Source organism: Geotrypetes seraphini, chromosome 5 (genome assembly GCF_902459505.1).
Source record: "Geotrypetes seraphini chromosome 5, aGeoSer1.1, whole genome shotgun sequence".
NCBI classification, from domain to species: Eukaryota; Metazoa; Chordata; class Amphibia; order Gymnophiona; family Dermophiidae; genus Geotrypetes; species Geotrypetes seraphini.
This window is the reverse complement of record NC_047088.1, coordinates 28,805,396-28,822,091: the sequence shown is the minus strand read 5'-3', so window position 1 is coordinate 28,822,091 and position 16,696 is coordinate 28,805,396. Positions and strand designations below refer to the sequence as shown.

Here is a 16,696-nt window from a genome sequence, read left to right as displayed (position 1 = left end):
ATTAAATGATGGCAGAAAAGATCAATTACCCATCCAGTCTACCCACTTGTTTCTGTCCAATCTGCTAAAGATATATCACAGCTTCCAGCCACAGTAAGGCTACTGGTAAGATATTTCTCCTTGATTTTTATCCTCCTCTTCGGTATTCTTAGATCGATGAGCATAGAAGATCAAGTGTTTATTTTGCACACATCACCCTTCCCATGTCTAGCTACAACATTTCTGTAATAATCAAGTGTCTACCAAATATCCAGCCTCCTAAGTCTCCATGGTCTTTCTGGATGGTTATCCTGCCACCATCAACTCATTTCACCTTAGAGGAGATGTAGCATTATTTGCATCAATCATATTATGGTGCTCATTTTTGAAGCACATACTGTAGATGTCTCGGAATTGCCCTCCCCCCCCCCCCCCCCCAAAAAAAAAAAAAAATCAATCTGAGAAAATGTCTAAATCACAATTTTCAAAATACAAAATTAGGACTTTTTCCACTGCAGTTGGACATCTTTCAGTGATAATGGAACAGGAAGAAAAGTCCAAGGCAAAAAAGAAGAAACAGGTCTAGTTAAAATTATGTCTTAAATTACAGAAAGGTGCAGGAAGACCTAAGAAAACTCAGACTGGGCATCCAAATGGCAGATGAAATTTAATGTGGACAAATGCAAAGTGATGCACATTGGGAAGAATAACCTGAATCACAGTTACAAGATGCTAGGATCCACCTTGGGGATTAGCGCCCAAGAAAAGGATCTGGGTGTCATCGTAAACAATACGATGAAATCTTCTGCCTAATGTGTGGTGGCAGCGGCCAAAAAAGCAAATAGGATACTAGGAATTATTTTAAAGGGATGGTTAACAAGACTAAGAATGTTATAATGCCTCTGTATCGCTCTATGGTGCGACTTCATCTGGAGTATTGCGTTCAATTCTGGTCTCCTTATCTCAAGAAAGATATAGTGGCGCTAGAAGAGGTTCAAAGAAGAGCGACCAAGATGGTAAAGGGGATGGAACTTCTCTCGTATGAGGAAAGACTACAACAGGGCTCTTCAGCTTGCAAAAAGAAACGGCTGAGGGGAGATATGATTGAAGTCTACACGATCCTGAGTGGAGGAAAACAGGTACAAGTGGACTAGGGGACACTCGATGAAGTTACAGGGAAATACTTTTTAAAACCAATTGGAGGAAATTTTTTTCACTCAGAGAATAGTTAAGTTCTGGAAGGCTTTGCCAGAGAATGTGGTAAGAGCGGATAGCGTAGCAGCCGTAGCTGGTTTTAAGAAAGGTTTGGACAAGTTCCTGGAGGAAAAGTCCATAGTCTGTTATTGAGAAAGACACGGAGGAAGCCACTGTGTGCCGTATAGCAGTAGCATGGAATATTGCTATACCTTGGGTTTTTGCCAGGTACTGGTGTCCTGGATTGGCCACCATGGGAACAGGCTACTGGGCTTGATGGACCATTGGTCTGACCCAGTGAGGCTATTCTTAATGTTCTTATGATACAATTCAAGATCTATAGTAGAGGTGAGAAGAATGTATTCTGATCTTGCAGAGGGAATCCTTGGTGACTAAATCATGACAGAGGAAGTGACTCTTCTGGGGTTGCCTATGCTGAGAGCCCAGAGAATGGTTAACCTACTGGCTCCTGCTTTCATGAAACGTCCCTAAATATAACAAAGCTATGTGTACAGATGGATGGGCAGTCCTTCCACAATTGTTACTGTAGCTTCATGCAAAACATGCCTAAAAGGTCTGGGGCTAGGCCAAGCTGCCATAAATCTCCCCTTCCCCCATAACAATCATAAAAATTGCTTCTTGGCATACTGGATTCTCTCACCTGTCACAAAGCAAGAGGTACTATTTTCACAGCGGAGAAGCAAGCTATGACCTGCACTGTCCCACCAATGCAACAATAACAAATGCTGCTGAAGGACAAAGGCTGTCATAAGTTAAATATTGCTGTACAAAGTAATGTTGAACAACTGGTAAATAATGTTTGCAGACTCCCCCAGCACCATTCTATTGCTGTACTAGGGAGGCACTGCAAGCAACTGCAAGCACTTGCTCTATGAAGGTGGGCCTTGCCTTCATTTCCTAGGCAAGCACATCCGTTGCCTGGATGGGTAAACAGGGATCGTCTTTATCTACCCTCAGTTTGGTTTTTCTTTCTGTGTATTTTCTCCTTAAGTGCAGAACTTTTTGTATTTGTCTTTGTTGTGTATGCAAAAGTACGCCCATTGCTGATGATCTTAATATTCAGCTATACTGACAATTTATTTTTAAAATTAAAATATGGGACGGGGTAAAATGCGGATCAGCTCAAGCCCCCGGATCCCTCGCGGACCTCACGGATCTGAAGTGCACGTCACATCCTTAAAAATCCGAGGCCGGCGCCACTTTTAAGTCTCTGGCTCTGACAGAGCTCTATGACAATTTAACTCTGACGGATCCTAGCACAGGGAGGGAAAAGCATTAGGATCCGTCAGAGTTAAATTGTCATAGAGCTCTGTCAGAGCCAGAGACTAAAAGTGGCGCAGACCTCGGATTTTTAAGGATGTGACGTGCACTTCAGATCCGTGAGGTCCGCGAGGGATCCGGGGGCTTGAGCTGAGCTGCAGGGAAAGCGAAGGCGGACTTGTCAATGCATGGACCTCGGATTTTTAAGGACATGCGGTTTTAGATCCTTGAGGTTCGTGTTTTACCCCTTCCCATAAAATATTGAGTCCCTTATCTGCAAAAATATCTGTGTTCAAGATAGAATTAACATTTTTAAATGATCTTTCACCTTCTCAGTTTTAATAATAATAATAATAATAACAGCTTATATACCGCAATACCGTGAAGTTCTATGCGGTTTACAAAGATTAAGCAAAGGTACAAATTGATTGACTTTAAGAGGGGAGGAAGAAAGAGGGTTAATAGGACAGAAAATCAATTTTTGAGGAGAGAGTGATCAATAGAACAAGTTAATCGCTATAGAGAAGAGAGGGTCAGTTGTCTAGATACTTTAGGAACAGGTGTGTTTTCAGACGTTTCCTAAATTCCTCATAAGTAGTGGGCGAAAGCAATTGCTCTAGGTCTTTACCCCATGATGCTGCTTGGTGCGAGAGAAGATGTTCATGGTGTTTTTTCAGTTTACAACCTCTCACTGGGGGTGAAACGAAATTGGAATGTGTGCTTCTCTTGTGTCTGTTGGCTGAGAAGACGAAAAGGTCAGTTATATATTTAGGGGCAAGTCCGTGTAGTGCTTTGAAGCAGAAGCAGGCAAATTTAAACTTAACGCGCGCCTCCATTAACAGCCAATGCAGCTGCCGGTAGTAGGGTGTCACGTGGTCAAACTTCCTCAGCCCAAAGATCAGTTTGACCGCTGCATTTTGCATCAATTGTAAACGCTACATGTTCTTTTGGGAAATTGCTAAATAGGCGATGTTACAGTAGTCAAGTAGACTCAGTATGAGGGATTGGACTAGGGTTCTGAATGCCGCTGTATCGAAATAAGCTTTAATGGATCTGAGTTTCCAAAGAGTGAAAAATCCCTTTCTGATCAAGAAGTCCACATGTTCTCTCATGGTTAGGCACTGATCCAAAGTTGCACCTAGTATCTTTATGGTAGGTTGGATAGGGTAATTAAGATTATTGATACATAGTGGTGATTTGGTGTCGAGCGGATGTGGCGAAGCAACGAAGAAAGTTGTCTTTTCTGAATTAAGTTTGAGCCTAAAGGTTGTCATCCAGTGCTCCATCACGTTTATGGCTTCTGAAGCTTTAGGAATAGTTTCAGAGATAGAATTAACGAATGGGATGATGATCGTAAAATCATCTGCATAACTAAATAGTTTTATCCCTAACTGGGTTAGCTGCGTGCCTAGTGAGGACATGTAGATGTTGAAGAGCAATGGAGATAGCGGAGACCCTTGTGGCACACCGGATGGATTGCTCCAGGTATCTGAAAGTTCATAATTAAAACGTATTTGATAAGTGCGGGACGTAAGGAAGCCACGGAACCAATTCAGCACCTCGTCCCTGATACCAGTGGCGTCTAGGCATTGCAGCAGTTTCCCGTGGTCTACTAGATCAAAGGCAGAACTCGTATCGAATTGCATAACCAGGGCATTAAGGCCCTTACTAAACAGTAGGCGCAGATTGTCTAAAATAGCTGCAATTACTGTCTCAGTACTGAATAACGGTCTAAAACCGGATTGAGTTTCATGTAGGAGAGAGAGAACTGATCCAGATAATCCATCAGTTGGGTGTGTACCAATCCCTCCATAATTTTTACAATAAACGGAATGGATGCTACTGGTCTGTAGTTGGATATTATAGCTGAAGATTCTTTTCGATTTTTTAGTTTTATAAGTGTACTCTAGTTCAGTGGTTCCCAACCCTGTCCTGGAGGAACACCAGGCCAATTGGGTTTTCAGGCTAGCCCTAATGAATATACATGAAGCAAATTTGCATGCCTATCACTTCCATCATATGCAAATCTCTCTCATGCATATTCATTAGGGCTAGCCTGAAAACCCGATTGGCCTGGTGTTCCTCCAGGACAGGGTTGGGAATCACTGCTCTAGTTCATCAGCAGAATCATTAACAGAAAATCTTTAATGATGCTTTTCTGGCATGAGCCCTTCAGAATATTTCCTCAGGTTAGTTCTTAACTTTTGATGTAAACAGGTGTTAATACTGTGCACTGTGGCATTGTTGTCATTTGATACTTAACATTTTGTTATGAATTCTGTGAAAAATGTCACTTGTAATCGGACTTGGTGCTTCCTGTGCAATTTATTATTAATGGTTCATTACGGACCTCGATCCTCTCCTTATGGATTTTTTTATCTGTAGATAAGTTGACTTTTTTATTATTAGTAAATGATCGAAGAAGCTCAGTGCTAAAGATGAAAGTGAACTTCTGCTGTAGTTCCTTCCGGAAAGCAGCGACATGATGTGAGAATCTTTTAAAGGACAGAAGAGGCATTTAAAGAAACAAGTCGGATACTTTGTGTGCAATCCTGGTTGGCTACAACCAAATACGGAACAAGGCATTTCTTTCCTCCCGGGGACGTTCGACGAGTGGCATTTCCGCGGTTATCCTAGAGTTTGGTTGCCAAGTTACTCGTTGTGACGTCACACAAGAAACCGGCTTTCTCTCGTTCTCTGCTTTAGCTCTTCCCCAGCCTCACCCCACTTTCCCCCCGCCCCTCCCGCTCGCGACCCGGAGACGTTCTATTCCGCCCGCTGGCGCGCGGCTCTGCCTCCTTCTCTTTCTACAGCTCTCAGCCAATCAGCCGCGGCGGGGGCTCGACTTACGTAAGTGCTCCAGCTCCGCATCCTAAGTCAAAGCGTTTTCGAAGTATAAAAATCGGCCATTTCATCGGCGCCGTCTCTGCCGTCGGATCTCTGCGCAGCAACTGCTAAGCTTAGGCCCTGCAGCGAGAAGCTTGAAAGCCGCGAACAGACTCCAGGAGAAAGGATTCGCGTTGCTCATCTTGCGCCCTCCTTCCCGTTCACCATGACCGATGCAGCGCTCTCTTTCGCGAAGGACTTTTTGGCCGGCGGGGTGGCCGCTGCAATCTCGAAAACAGCTGTAGCCCCGATCGAGCGAGTAAAGCTTCTTCTGCAGGTAAAGAGGGGGCGATATTGGGTGGAATGGGGGGAGATCGCCTGCATGTACTACCCTAGCGAGCGGTTTCGGCATTAACGCGCTTCCGCAAACCAGCCGATTTTTAGACTTGGCTCTGGCTTGAGCTCCCGGGACTGCCCTGGAATTTGACCGCAAGGGAGGCTGCGCTTCCCAGACCTGGGACCGGACCAGCGCCGGCCTTTCTCCCGGAAACGATGGCTGAGCCTTTGATCTCGTCCAAGGTCGCGGCAAGGAGAAGGAAGTAGCTGGCTTTTCTTCAGGGCCCGGGCGGGCATCTCGGGAGCAGGAAGCGCTAGGCCTACAGATCCGAGAAAGGGGACGGGGGGGGGGGGTGGATGCTGCAGAATGACTCGTCGGGGGGCTCCTTTTTGGGAATCCTCGTCCCGGAAGCGGCCTCTTCCTCTAGGAGACGATCCAAGGAGACGGTGTCCTTTGTACTTTCGAGGATCGGTGCTGCGATCTCTCGTCGCAGCCTTTAGACAATTAAATGTTTATTTACCAGGGCTGCTGCTTCTTTTTAATTATTTTTTTTCGTTCAGATATATTCTCCGTTATCCTGCAGTGGATGTCCCACAATGACCTTTATGTAATAACCACGTGTCCCGGTCAGCAGAATGAATGGGGACTCACCATTTTGAGTTTCTTTTGAGAACAGGGCGAGACCGGAAACAAAGTAGATAATCCCAGAGCTTTAGCCAAGATTTGTTTTTACCTATGAAAAGTACATATCAACGGGATCGACTTATCCTAACGGAACTTAGGATATTTGAAAGTAGTCATGATTTCTATTTTTTCAGTAACCGTATTCTGTTTCGATTTCTGTTTTAAAAAAGTATTTGGTTGATCCTGGGAGCGCCATTTAAATCTTTACCTTTTAGTTTCTTAATGTTCATGGTGATGCAATGTCTGCTTTGGCTGATGCACTGCTTGTTCCAAAAGCAACTTTTCTGGTTTTTGTTTCCGATCACTTGTATAGTTCCAGCCCAGAAAGTTATTGTGTCTAAAGAAATCAAGAAGCCTGGGATTGGTTTGTAGCGTTTAGAGGGCATCCATGTCCAATCAGGCTTTGAAAAATAGATTTTTTTTTTCTCTCATTTGCAGTTTTGGCAGTTGTATTTGCAGCCCAGAGAAATCCTCTTAACCGTAGCCTTGTCTGATCTTTTCTGCAGGTCCAGCATGCAAGCAAGCAGATCACAGCCGATAAACAGTATAAGGGCATTATAGACTGTGTGGTCCGTATCCCCAAGGAGCAGGGATTCCTGTCTTTTTGGCGTGGCAACCTGGCCAACGTGATCAGATACTTCCCCACCCAAGCCCTCAACTTTGCTTTCAAAGATAAATACAAGAAGATCTTCCTGGATAATGTTGACAAGAGAACCCAGTTCTGGCGTTACTTTGCTGGAAATCTGGCCTCTGGTGGTGCTGCTGGTGCAACCTCCCTGTGCTTTGTGTACCCCCTGGACTTTGCCCGTACCCGTTTAGCAGCTGATGTGGGAAAGGCTGGAGCGGATAGGGAGTTCAAGGGCTTGGGAGACTGCCTCGTGAAAATCTTCAGGTCTGATGGGCTCCGAGGTCTGTACCAGGGCTTCAACGTCTCTGTGCAGGGAATCATTATCTACAGAGCGGCCTACTTTGGGATCTATGACACGGCAAAAGGTAGTTACTGGCTTCTATCGTCTGGAAACAGACTGAAAACGTATTTGATTTCTGTAACATATTTTTTTGTGTGTGGAAGGGACGATGACAGAGGGCTGTGTTTGACTTTTGGCTATTTGATGTAGGGTATTCCTTTATTGACGTAAACTGCATCCTTTCTTCCTTTCTTTTCACTCTTAGGCATGCTGCCAGATCCTAAAAACACTCACATTATTGTCAGCTGGATGATAGCTCAGACTGTAACAGCTGTGGCTGGCTTCGTCTCTTACCCCTTTGACACTGTTCGCCGTAGAATGATGATGCAGTCTGGTCGGAAAGGAGGTAGGTTTCTTTGGAGATGGTACCCTACTCCTTGGGGGGGGGGGGAGACTGGAAAGTTGGTGCGATGGATCTGTAGCTCAAGGGCATGAAGCTCTTCCCAATCTCTGGAATAGTTACGCTGCGCTGTAAAGTCGGGTGGGAATGTTTTGCCTTGTGAAATGGAGCCCATGTATAGCCCTGCTTAAACTATGACATATCTCAACCCAAGGGCGACCTTAGGGCACCAAACTTAACTCACTAAAGGCTGCATTTGGTGGTGTCGGGTCAAAAGCGCGTCGGGACAAAGGCGCGAGCAGACAATTGAGCGCAGCGCAGAGGCGCACGCCGAAGAAAATTACTGTTTTTAGGGCTCCGGCGTGGGGGGGAACCCCCCCCCCCACTTTACTTAATACAGATCGCGCCGCGTTGTGGGGGGTTTGGGGGGTTGTAACCCCCCACATTTTACTGAAAACCACTTTTTCCCTGTTTTTAGGGAAAAAGTTAAGTTTACAGTAAAATGTGGGGGGTTACAACCCCCCAAACCCCCCACAACGCCGGCACAATTTGTATTAAGTAAACTGGGGGTGCTCCCCAACAAAGCCCCCCATCGGAGCCCCTAAAAACAGTAATTTTCTTTGGCGCGCGCCTCCATCTTGCGCTCTGTTGTCGGCGCGCGCCTTTGTCTTCCGCGTTGTTGTCTATGGACCGCACTTGGTAGTTGTGATGCATCCGAATGCACTGTTGCATTTAGGGGGTAATTCTATCAAGACATTAGAATACCAGCTTATATGCACATATGTATACCATGCTGATACACTGCCTGGGTGCTATTCTGTAAATGTGCATATAGTGTGTAGTTTTGTAGGTGGGTATAAGCACAAGCATTTCAGCTTTATATAGCTGGCCGAAATGCTCATCATACCTAAATACACGCATATACCCAATTTTTTTCCCAGTATTCTATAAGAAAGGTTGGTGCCTATTTATAGAATGTGCTGGTCAGGTGCCCTCTACGTGCCTTTTCCATCTAGTTTGCCTACAACTAAGTGTTTAGCAGCTTGGAGAACATACTACAGGATTTACAACTTATCTTCTCCTGCCCCGCTCTTTTACAAAGCTGTGCTATTTCTTTGGCCTTTAGGACAGTTACTGCAACCACAGCCACTAGTGTGGCTTTCTAAAAAGAAAAAGGTGTGTGTGGGGGGGGGGAGTGTATGAATTTACCAACCAGATAAGCAGTTTTTAAACCGTGTTTACTGGTGACGGGATAATCGCGCACCAGACGCTAGCACGCCGACAATTCGGCGCAAGACAGAAGCGCGCGGGGAAAAAAATAATTTTTAAAGAGCTCTGACTGGGAGTTTGGGGTGGCAACCCCCCCACTTTATTGGTTAGTGTTCATGCTGCTGGTGTGGGGGGGTGAAACCCCCCACATTATAGAGCAAACGGAACTTTTCCCGAAAAAAATCATTCCGTTTTCTCTATAATGGAGGTTTCCAACTCCCCGAACCCCCCTCCAACAGCAGCGCAATCATTAACCAATAAAGTGGGGGGGTTGCCACCCCAAACCACCCCCCCCCCCCGTAGGAGCTCTTTAAAAATTACCTTTTTCCCGGCACGCTTCTGTCTTGCGCCGGATTGTCGGCGTCTTGCGCGCCACTGAACCGTGTATACTTGGTGTGACATGGAGGAGAGCTGTTGCCCGCTGATGCTAACTCTGCTTCTGTCTTGCAGCTGAGATCATGTACACGGGCACCATGGACTGCTGGCGGAAGATTGCGCGAGATGAAGGTTCCAATGCTTTCTTCAAGGGCGCCTGGTCCAACGTTCTCCGAGGGATGGGCGGCGCTTTTGTCTTGGTGTTGTACGATGAGTTAAAGAAGTACATCTAATCTTCTTTGCTCTCGCTGTGGAGCTGGCATGCCGTGTCCTGTATCATACCCTGACCATTCCCGGACTTCTCATTCCGCCTTTTTTTTTTTAATTTATAAAATGCAACTGGTATGTTACTGGTCCAAAATGGGGGGGAAACAATCATTCATGTGACCAACTCTATACATTAACAGAACATTCCCTTTTCATGTGATGGGACTCAATGCTTTTTGGGTTATTTTGTTATTTTAGTCTCTTATTTTAATGCCCTAGATTTAAAGAAATAAAAAAAAAAAAAGGAAAATATGTAACTTTGTTTTGAAGTTACTTACTGTGTGTTGCAACCATCCCTTTGAATCTGTAACCTGCCTAGCTGCCAAAGATGCTAAAAGCATACTTTTTAGGGATCTTTTCCAGATAAGCCCCGCCAAAAAGTTAACACCCGCCACCCCAAAAAAATTATAAAAAAGAGGCGCGATCTGTAGAAAATACCCCACGCCCTCCCGTCGGAGCCCTTAAAAAATGGTCGACAGTTTATCCTATTTTTTTATAATGTTGTTTCATATCCTCTTTTTTATAATCTTTTTTTGGGTGCCCCCACTTTACTATATACACATTGCGCCGCGTTGTAGGGCCGTTGTGCTGAGAACTTCACTGGTTAAGGTTGCGTGCGCTGGCAAAAGGTGGCAGGGCTTAAGTTTCGGCGCATCCACTTTTTCCATTAGTGGCGGGGCTTATCTGGAAAAGATCCCTTTTTAGTATCAATTCTGTTGTAATGCATATCCTTCATAGTTATGATGGGAAGTGGAGAGCTGGGGCTACCTTTTGTAATATCAAAGAATAAATCCATTTTGGCAGTGGCTTAGCTTCTACTGTGTAAGGCCAACAGTGTGTCCCAGAAAATAAGACTGTGTCTCTTATTAATTTTGAGCCCAAAAAACACACTAGGTTTTATTTTCAGGGTATGTACATGATCATCTCTCCCTTCCTCTCCTTCACCCCAATTCTTCCTTTTTCCTTTCTCTCCCACACTTGTGCAGCAGCATCTTTCCTCCCATCCCGCGTGCAGCAGAACCCTTGAGCACCCCCCACCCCCGCTGAACCTCCATCCCTCCCATCCCAACCCTGCCGACCACGAGTGAGCCCTACATACCGGTACCTCCCTCCAAATCAGCGTCGGGCCAGCAGCACTCTAAACAGGCCTTGTCCACCAGTGAATTTCCTCTGCTGCGTCATCAGTAACATGGCAGAGAGAATTCACGGCGGACAAAGAAACCTGTTCAGCGTGGTGCTGGCCCAATGCCGAGTTGGAGGGAGGTACCGGTATGTAGGGCTCGCTCACGGTCAGCACTTCGCATGGGAGGGAAGGAGGCATGTGCGGCGGTGAGGGGAGAGAAGCATTGCTGTCGAATCCCAACTAGGGTTTATTTTTGGGGGTAGGGCTTATATTAAGACCTACCCCGAAAATCATGCTAGGGCTTATTTTCAGGGTAGGTCTTATTTTCACGGAAACACGGTCGTTTAAAAATACACCTTTCTTCAATCTTCCATAGTGAAACATGTTCTATTTAATAGACATATATATCAATCAATAACATGCAACCATATGAGAATAAGATTCCCAAATCCTAGAGAAATCAAGTACAAACTACTCACTCTACAACCTTTCCATATGTGGCAGCCCAATTCAGGAGTAGCCTCTCCTACCAAAACTTCATAAAGACCAGGGCAGGATTAACCAATAGGCCAAGTAGGCACGTGCCTAGGGCCCGAAATGGTCATGGGAGCCCGATGAAGGAGGGCATCAACATTGTTTTTTCCAAACAGTGATGGGTCCCTCCTCCAGCATCGATTGAGCAACATGGCCCCACCCCAATCGGCAACGCAGCCCCCCCCCCCCCCAATCGATGGAAAGTAAGACAAGCAAGCAATGTGGGTAAGAAAAGGCAACAGGAACTAATTGTGTAAGCGGTGCTGCTTGTCCAAAGCTCCCCTTTGACGCAGCTTCCTGTTTCTACCTGGGCGCATGGTGGGGTGGGGGGCCCAGTGTACTTGTGTGCCTAGGGGCCCTAGGCGAATTAATCCTGCCCTGATAAAGACCTAAAAACCTATCTATTTGGAAAATAATTTACTCCCTCCACAAACAGGCTACAACCAACAGAAACCAAACAAGACACAAATCACCTCTCCCATCTCGATAGGTATGCAGAGAGCTTGATCATCTTTATCACCCCAGCAACAGAGAAAGTGACACTCATTCCAGAATTCATAAAGTCAAGATTGCAATGCCAGATACGAGCAATCTTCTCTCCAAACCATGTGCCATAATTGTACACCTGCATGAACACAAACCAAGAGATCTATGTCAAGAGCCCTAATGAAATAGTGTAAATCCTGGACATGACCAGACTCTTCTAAATTGTAAATAGCATTGAACTCCGCTTTGAGTGATCTTAATTTTTTAAGTGGCAAAATGCTAAATATTTGAGAGACACTGTTAGTGCCATGTGCGCGGGACCACAGTAGGACTTGTGGAGGTTACCAGTTTTGCCGCTTTTCTGAGAGGCAGTGTGTCTCCGATATAGCTAAATGGTGATAACGACTGCTTGTACCAGGAGCTGCGGGAGAAGGCTTCACTTGTTCTTGCAGTAAGAGAAAAGGGGCCACCTTGGCTTTTTGAATTCTGCTCAATGTGAGAGTGATTTGCCTCAAAAGAAAGGGGGGGAGTGATTTCTTTCTTCTCTTAGCCAATTTCCCCCAACAGCCTGAGGGCGAAATGTGACCACGTCGGGTTTGGTTTATCTAATAAATTGCAGTCTTCTTGATATCATTGGTCTGCTCTGTGTTTCTGCTTGTGAGAATATTGCAGATCATTGCCTCTTTCTGTTGTCCAGCCACTATGAATGGGACAAGACTGACAAAATGGCCAGAGTGAATACAACTGCAAGTGGAGCAAGCTTTGGGTGTTGGGGAAGCCAAGCCATTCCTGATCTATAAGCTAGTGTGTGTTGGTGGTTATTCTTGATAGGACTACGAGGCCAGTCAGGTTTTCAGGATAGCTCTAATGAATATGCATGAGAGAGATTTGCATCTAATGGAGGTTTCAGGCTTGCATTAGGGCAGTGGTCTCAAACTCAAACCCTTTGCAGGGCCACATTTTGGATGTGTAGGTACTTGAAGGGCCGCAGAAAAATAAATAAAAATTTTGCATGAGATAAAACTCTTTATAGTTTATAAATCTCCCCCCCCCCCCCCGAAGGCCTGCATGTTCCCCCCTTCTTCGCAGTGTCCTCCAGCTTCCTCCCTGGCCTCCCGATCTTAGTTTTAGCTAATTACCACAGCCTGCAGCGAAGATCGCTGGTGCTGTAGCGTTCCTTGCAGGCTGCCATCGGCCTCCGCAGCACATTCCCTCTGCTATGGTCCTACCCCTCCTCTGATGTCAGGGGCGGGATGCAGCAGAGGGAACGTGCTGCTGAGGATGACGGCAACCTGCAAGGACCGCTACAGCACCGGCAATCCTCTCTTTAGGCTATGGTAATTATCTGAAGGTAAGAGCGGGAGACCAGTGGGGAAGCCGAAGGAAGCTGCAACGAGCGGGCAGCACTAGTGCAGACCACGGTCCGCAAAATCGTATCTGGCGGGCCGCATGTGGCCCCCAGGCCGTGAGTTTGAGGCCACTGCATTAGGGCTATCCTGAAAACCTGACTGGCTTAGTGGTCCTTCAGGACAGGGTTGGGAACCACTGACACAGAGGTAGGCAATGGGTTGACGTGTGCTTCTATATCGGCAATTGCCATTATAGAATCCCAGTGTAAATCCAGAGTTGCGCATCTAACTTTAAGCATGAGCACCGATGCCAACTCAATGGTGGTTGTAAATGCTTGTACCCAATTGTAGACAGCTGTGTACACAACTGCGAGTATTCTAGCTCAGGGGTAGGCAATTCTGGTCCTTGAGAGCCACAGGCAAGTCAGGTTTTCAGGAAATCCACAATGAATATGAGATGGATTTGCATGCACTGCCTCCTTGAGATGCAGATTAAAGAATGACACGGTGACAAAATTCATCACAGTTCCCGTCCCCGCAGATAACCGCGGGAAATAATCCCATGTCATTTTCTAGTGTCTATTTCAACCTCAGTCCTTCTACACCAGCATTCTTCAAAGCAAAAGCTTGCGGGTCAGTGGTTGTGGCCATTCATACACTGATTCTTCCCTCTTTCCTTAAAGAAAGGCATGAAGATGGTTTCCCCGCAGTTATCTGCGGGGGCGGGAACGGTGATGAATTTTGTCACCGTGTCATTCTAATGCAGATCTATCTCAGGCATATTTATTGTAGACATCCTGAAAACCTGAGTAGCCTGTGGCTCTCGAGGACTGGAATTGCCTACCCCTGGTCTAGCTGACGTGTATGTTCTGGGCATGCCCCTGATCTGTCCATGTCCCTCCTAGGTCCATCCCTTCTTGCAGTTGTAGGCTGTGGATTTTGTGTCTTATAGAATGCAGAGACAGGACAGTTGTGTGTGCAACTCAATATCAATAGCAGCCGACTAGCTCATTACATTAGTTAAATGTGCAGCTGCTTTTATTCAAAAACTTTCACTGCACCATTGCATGTTAAGCGTAAAGTTTGGATGCAGAAGTTTCTAGAATTGGGAGGCAAGAACTTTGACTTTTTGATGAAAATTTCATTTAAAAGTCATTGTTTGTCTCCCCCCCCCCCAAAAAAAAAGAAGCGATTTATTACTTTTAAATCAATAAATCTGATTAAAAATAACTGAGTTTGCAGATCTTTGACAATAAAGCAGAAATTTTCCATAGGTGAAAAATGGCATAAATTTCTTTTAAGGCTCACAAGCTGTAGTGTGTGGCATGGCCTGTGTGTTCCTGGCTCTGAATTTAATTTAAAAAAAAAAAAAACACATTAATTTTAATTAAAACAGAGCAGCTGTACTGGCATAGCAGCTTGATGGGAAGTGCAATGCAGTACAAAGTAAAAGGTTCCCCCCCCCCCCAGGGTTGTTACACTCATACACTGCTTCTTTGGGGATAAGCCCAGGTGGTCTTGCAGCCCATAGTTATAAGGTTTCTAGCTCAGGATGGCCACAGTGGCTTTACTGACTATGTTTGAAAGGGGAATACAAAACCCTGGTTATGTAAAGCTCTTAGTTCCAGTTTCAAAGAGGAACACATGGAAGGGATAAAGGGTTTGTATACTACAACCTGCTTCTTTGCAACGATGGCATTAGCTATATCTCTCCTGGCTAGAAACGACACGAAGCATGTTGAAAACTGACCCTCAGGAAATGGCTGCTAACAAGCTGCTGACATCTGTGAACCAGGCACAGGCTTGGATGTATTCCCATGTTGTCACATACTTGGGATGCCATGAACTGGAGGAGGGCTCTCCTTTCGTACAACCTTCCCGTTCCTCCTGCTATAAGGGCAGAATCCTAACGGCAAAGAAAAGCTAAAATAAAATAAAGGTTAACACCTTCACTTGGGGAAGGCAGATAAAGACCAGTTGGCCGATGGAGTCCACCCAGCTACGCTGCTTTGAGTAAACGTGCAAATGCTCATGTGTCGTTCCAACTCCTCACACCAGTTCTCGGACCTTTTTCCCATTCTGTTAGATGTTAGAAGATAAGACTACTTACTAAATGATGGGAAATATTCTATTGAGATACTGCATTCATAAACACCACTCAAAATCCATTGCAGCATATTTTTAAAGCTCGATATAAAAAAACCAAGCCACAAAAATATATGTGAACGATTATACCCTCGTACTGTTATGGTATACTCAGTGCTTCAACGTACAAGTCATGAGTAAAGAAGACACCATCACGGCAAGTAGTGCTATAATGTTGCAATTGCTGGTTATTCTTCACAGTACATTCTAAGATTTAGGGACATAAGTAATACTTACCTTCTGTTGAAGGACTAACTAGTGGTCATGACAATGTTCTTATCAATCCACAATGTGGTGGTGGATGCCTGGAATGCGCTCCCGAGAGAGAGGTGGTGGAGAGTAAAACTGTGACTGAGTTCAAAGAAGCGTGGGATGAACACAGAAGATTTAGAATCAGAAAATATTATTAAATATTGAACTAAGGCCAGTACTGGGCAGACTTGCACGGTCTGTGTATGGCTGTTTGGTGGGGGATGGGCTGGGGAGGGCTTCAATGGCTGGGAGGGTGTAGATGGGCTGGAGTAAGTCTTAACAGAGATTTCGGCAGGTGGAACCCAAGCATAGTACCGGGTAAAGCTTTGGATTCTCGCCCAGAAATAGCTAAGAAGAAAAATTAAAAAAATTTAAATTGAATCAGGTTGGGCAGACTGGATGGACCATTCGGGTCTTTATCTGCCGTCATCTACTATGTTACTATGTTTTGTGGTTGTCAAAATATCACTGCTCACGACTCATGAAAATCCTTTTGTCCCTATTTCTTGGAATAGTAACCAGCACTTGCGACTTTGATCTTGGACTATAGTGGATATGAACATACTGGCTTTTGTAGAGAGTGTCATTATTGAAGGAACTTTGGTGGTGCCTTGATGGTTCCTCTTCATATTAGTCTTATTAACTCATGATTTCTATTTTGAAGCGCTGAGCTCACCATAACAGTATGGGAGGGGGGGGGGAAATATAATCATTCACATATATTTTTATAGTTTGTTTTTTTGATATGGAGTTTTAAAAAAAATACACTACATTGCATGGTCCATCTAGCCCAGTATCCTGTTTCCACAGTGCCTAATCCATGTCACAAGTACCCGGCCGAAACCCAAAGAGTAGCAACATTCCATGCTACCAATCCCAAGACAAGCAGTGGCTTCTCCCATGTCTGTCAATAACAGACTATGGGCTTGTCCTCCAGGAACTTGTCCAAACTTCTTTTTTTTTTTTAAACCAGCTATGCTAACTGCTTTTACCACCTCATCTGGTAATGCGTTCCAGAACTTAACTATTCTCTTGAGTGAAAAAAATATTTCCTTCATTGCGTGTCCCCTAGTCTTTGTAATTTTCGGACTACAAAGTCGATTCACTTGTACCTGTTTTATACTACTCGGGATTTTGTTGACTTCAATCCTATCTCCCTTCAGCCATTTTTTTTCCAAGCTAAAGAGCCCTAATCTCTTTAGCCTTTCCTCATGTGAGAGGCGTTCCCCTTAATCATCTTGGTTGCTCTTCTTTCAACCTTTTCTAATTCCACTATATCTTTTTTGA

At 45.0% G+C, this 16,696-nt stretch overlaps 1 protein-coding gene across 1 annotated transcript; it reads left to right on the top strand.

Moving 5' to 3' along the window:
* Positions 1–5,333: 5,333 nt before the first annotated feature.
* SLC25A5 (solute carrier family 25 member 5) lies at positions 5,334–9,814 on the top strand. The gene is made up of 4 exons (XM_033945920.1): positions 5,334–5,617; positions 6,808–7,294; positions 7,475–7,615; positions 9,329–9,814. Exons 1-4 carry the CDS (start codon positions 5,507–5,509, stop codon positions 9,484–9,486), a joined length of 897 nt encoding a protein of 298 aa, XP_033801811.1. The 5' UTR covers positions 5,334–5,506; the 3' UTR covers positions 9,487–9,814.
* Positions 9,815–16,696: the final 6,882 nt, after the last annotated feature.

Bases quoted from the DNA above. Each gene is read 5' to 3' on its own strand.
- SLC25A5 (XM_033945920.1), top strand. From the start codon at position 5,507: ATGACCGATGCAGCGCTCTCTTTCGCGAAGGACTTTTTGGCCGGCGGG. The intron at 5,618-6,807 runs GTAAAGAGGGGG...TCTTTTCTGCAG, and splicing joins GAGTAAAGCTTCTTCTGCAG to GTCCAGCATGCAAGCAAGCA. The intron at 7,616-9,328 runs GTAGGTTTCTTT...TCTGTCTTGCAG, and splicing joins GCAGTCTGGTCGGAAAGGAG to CTGAGATCATGTACACGGGC.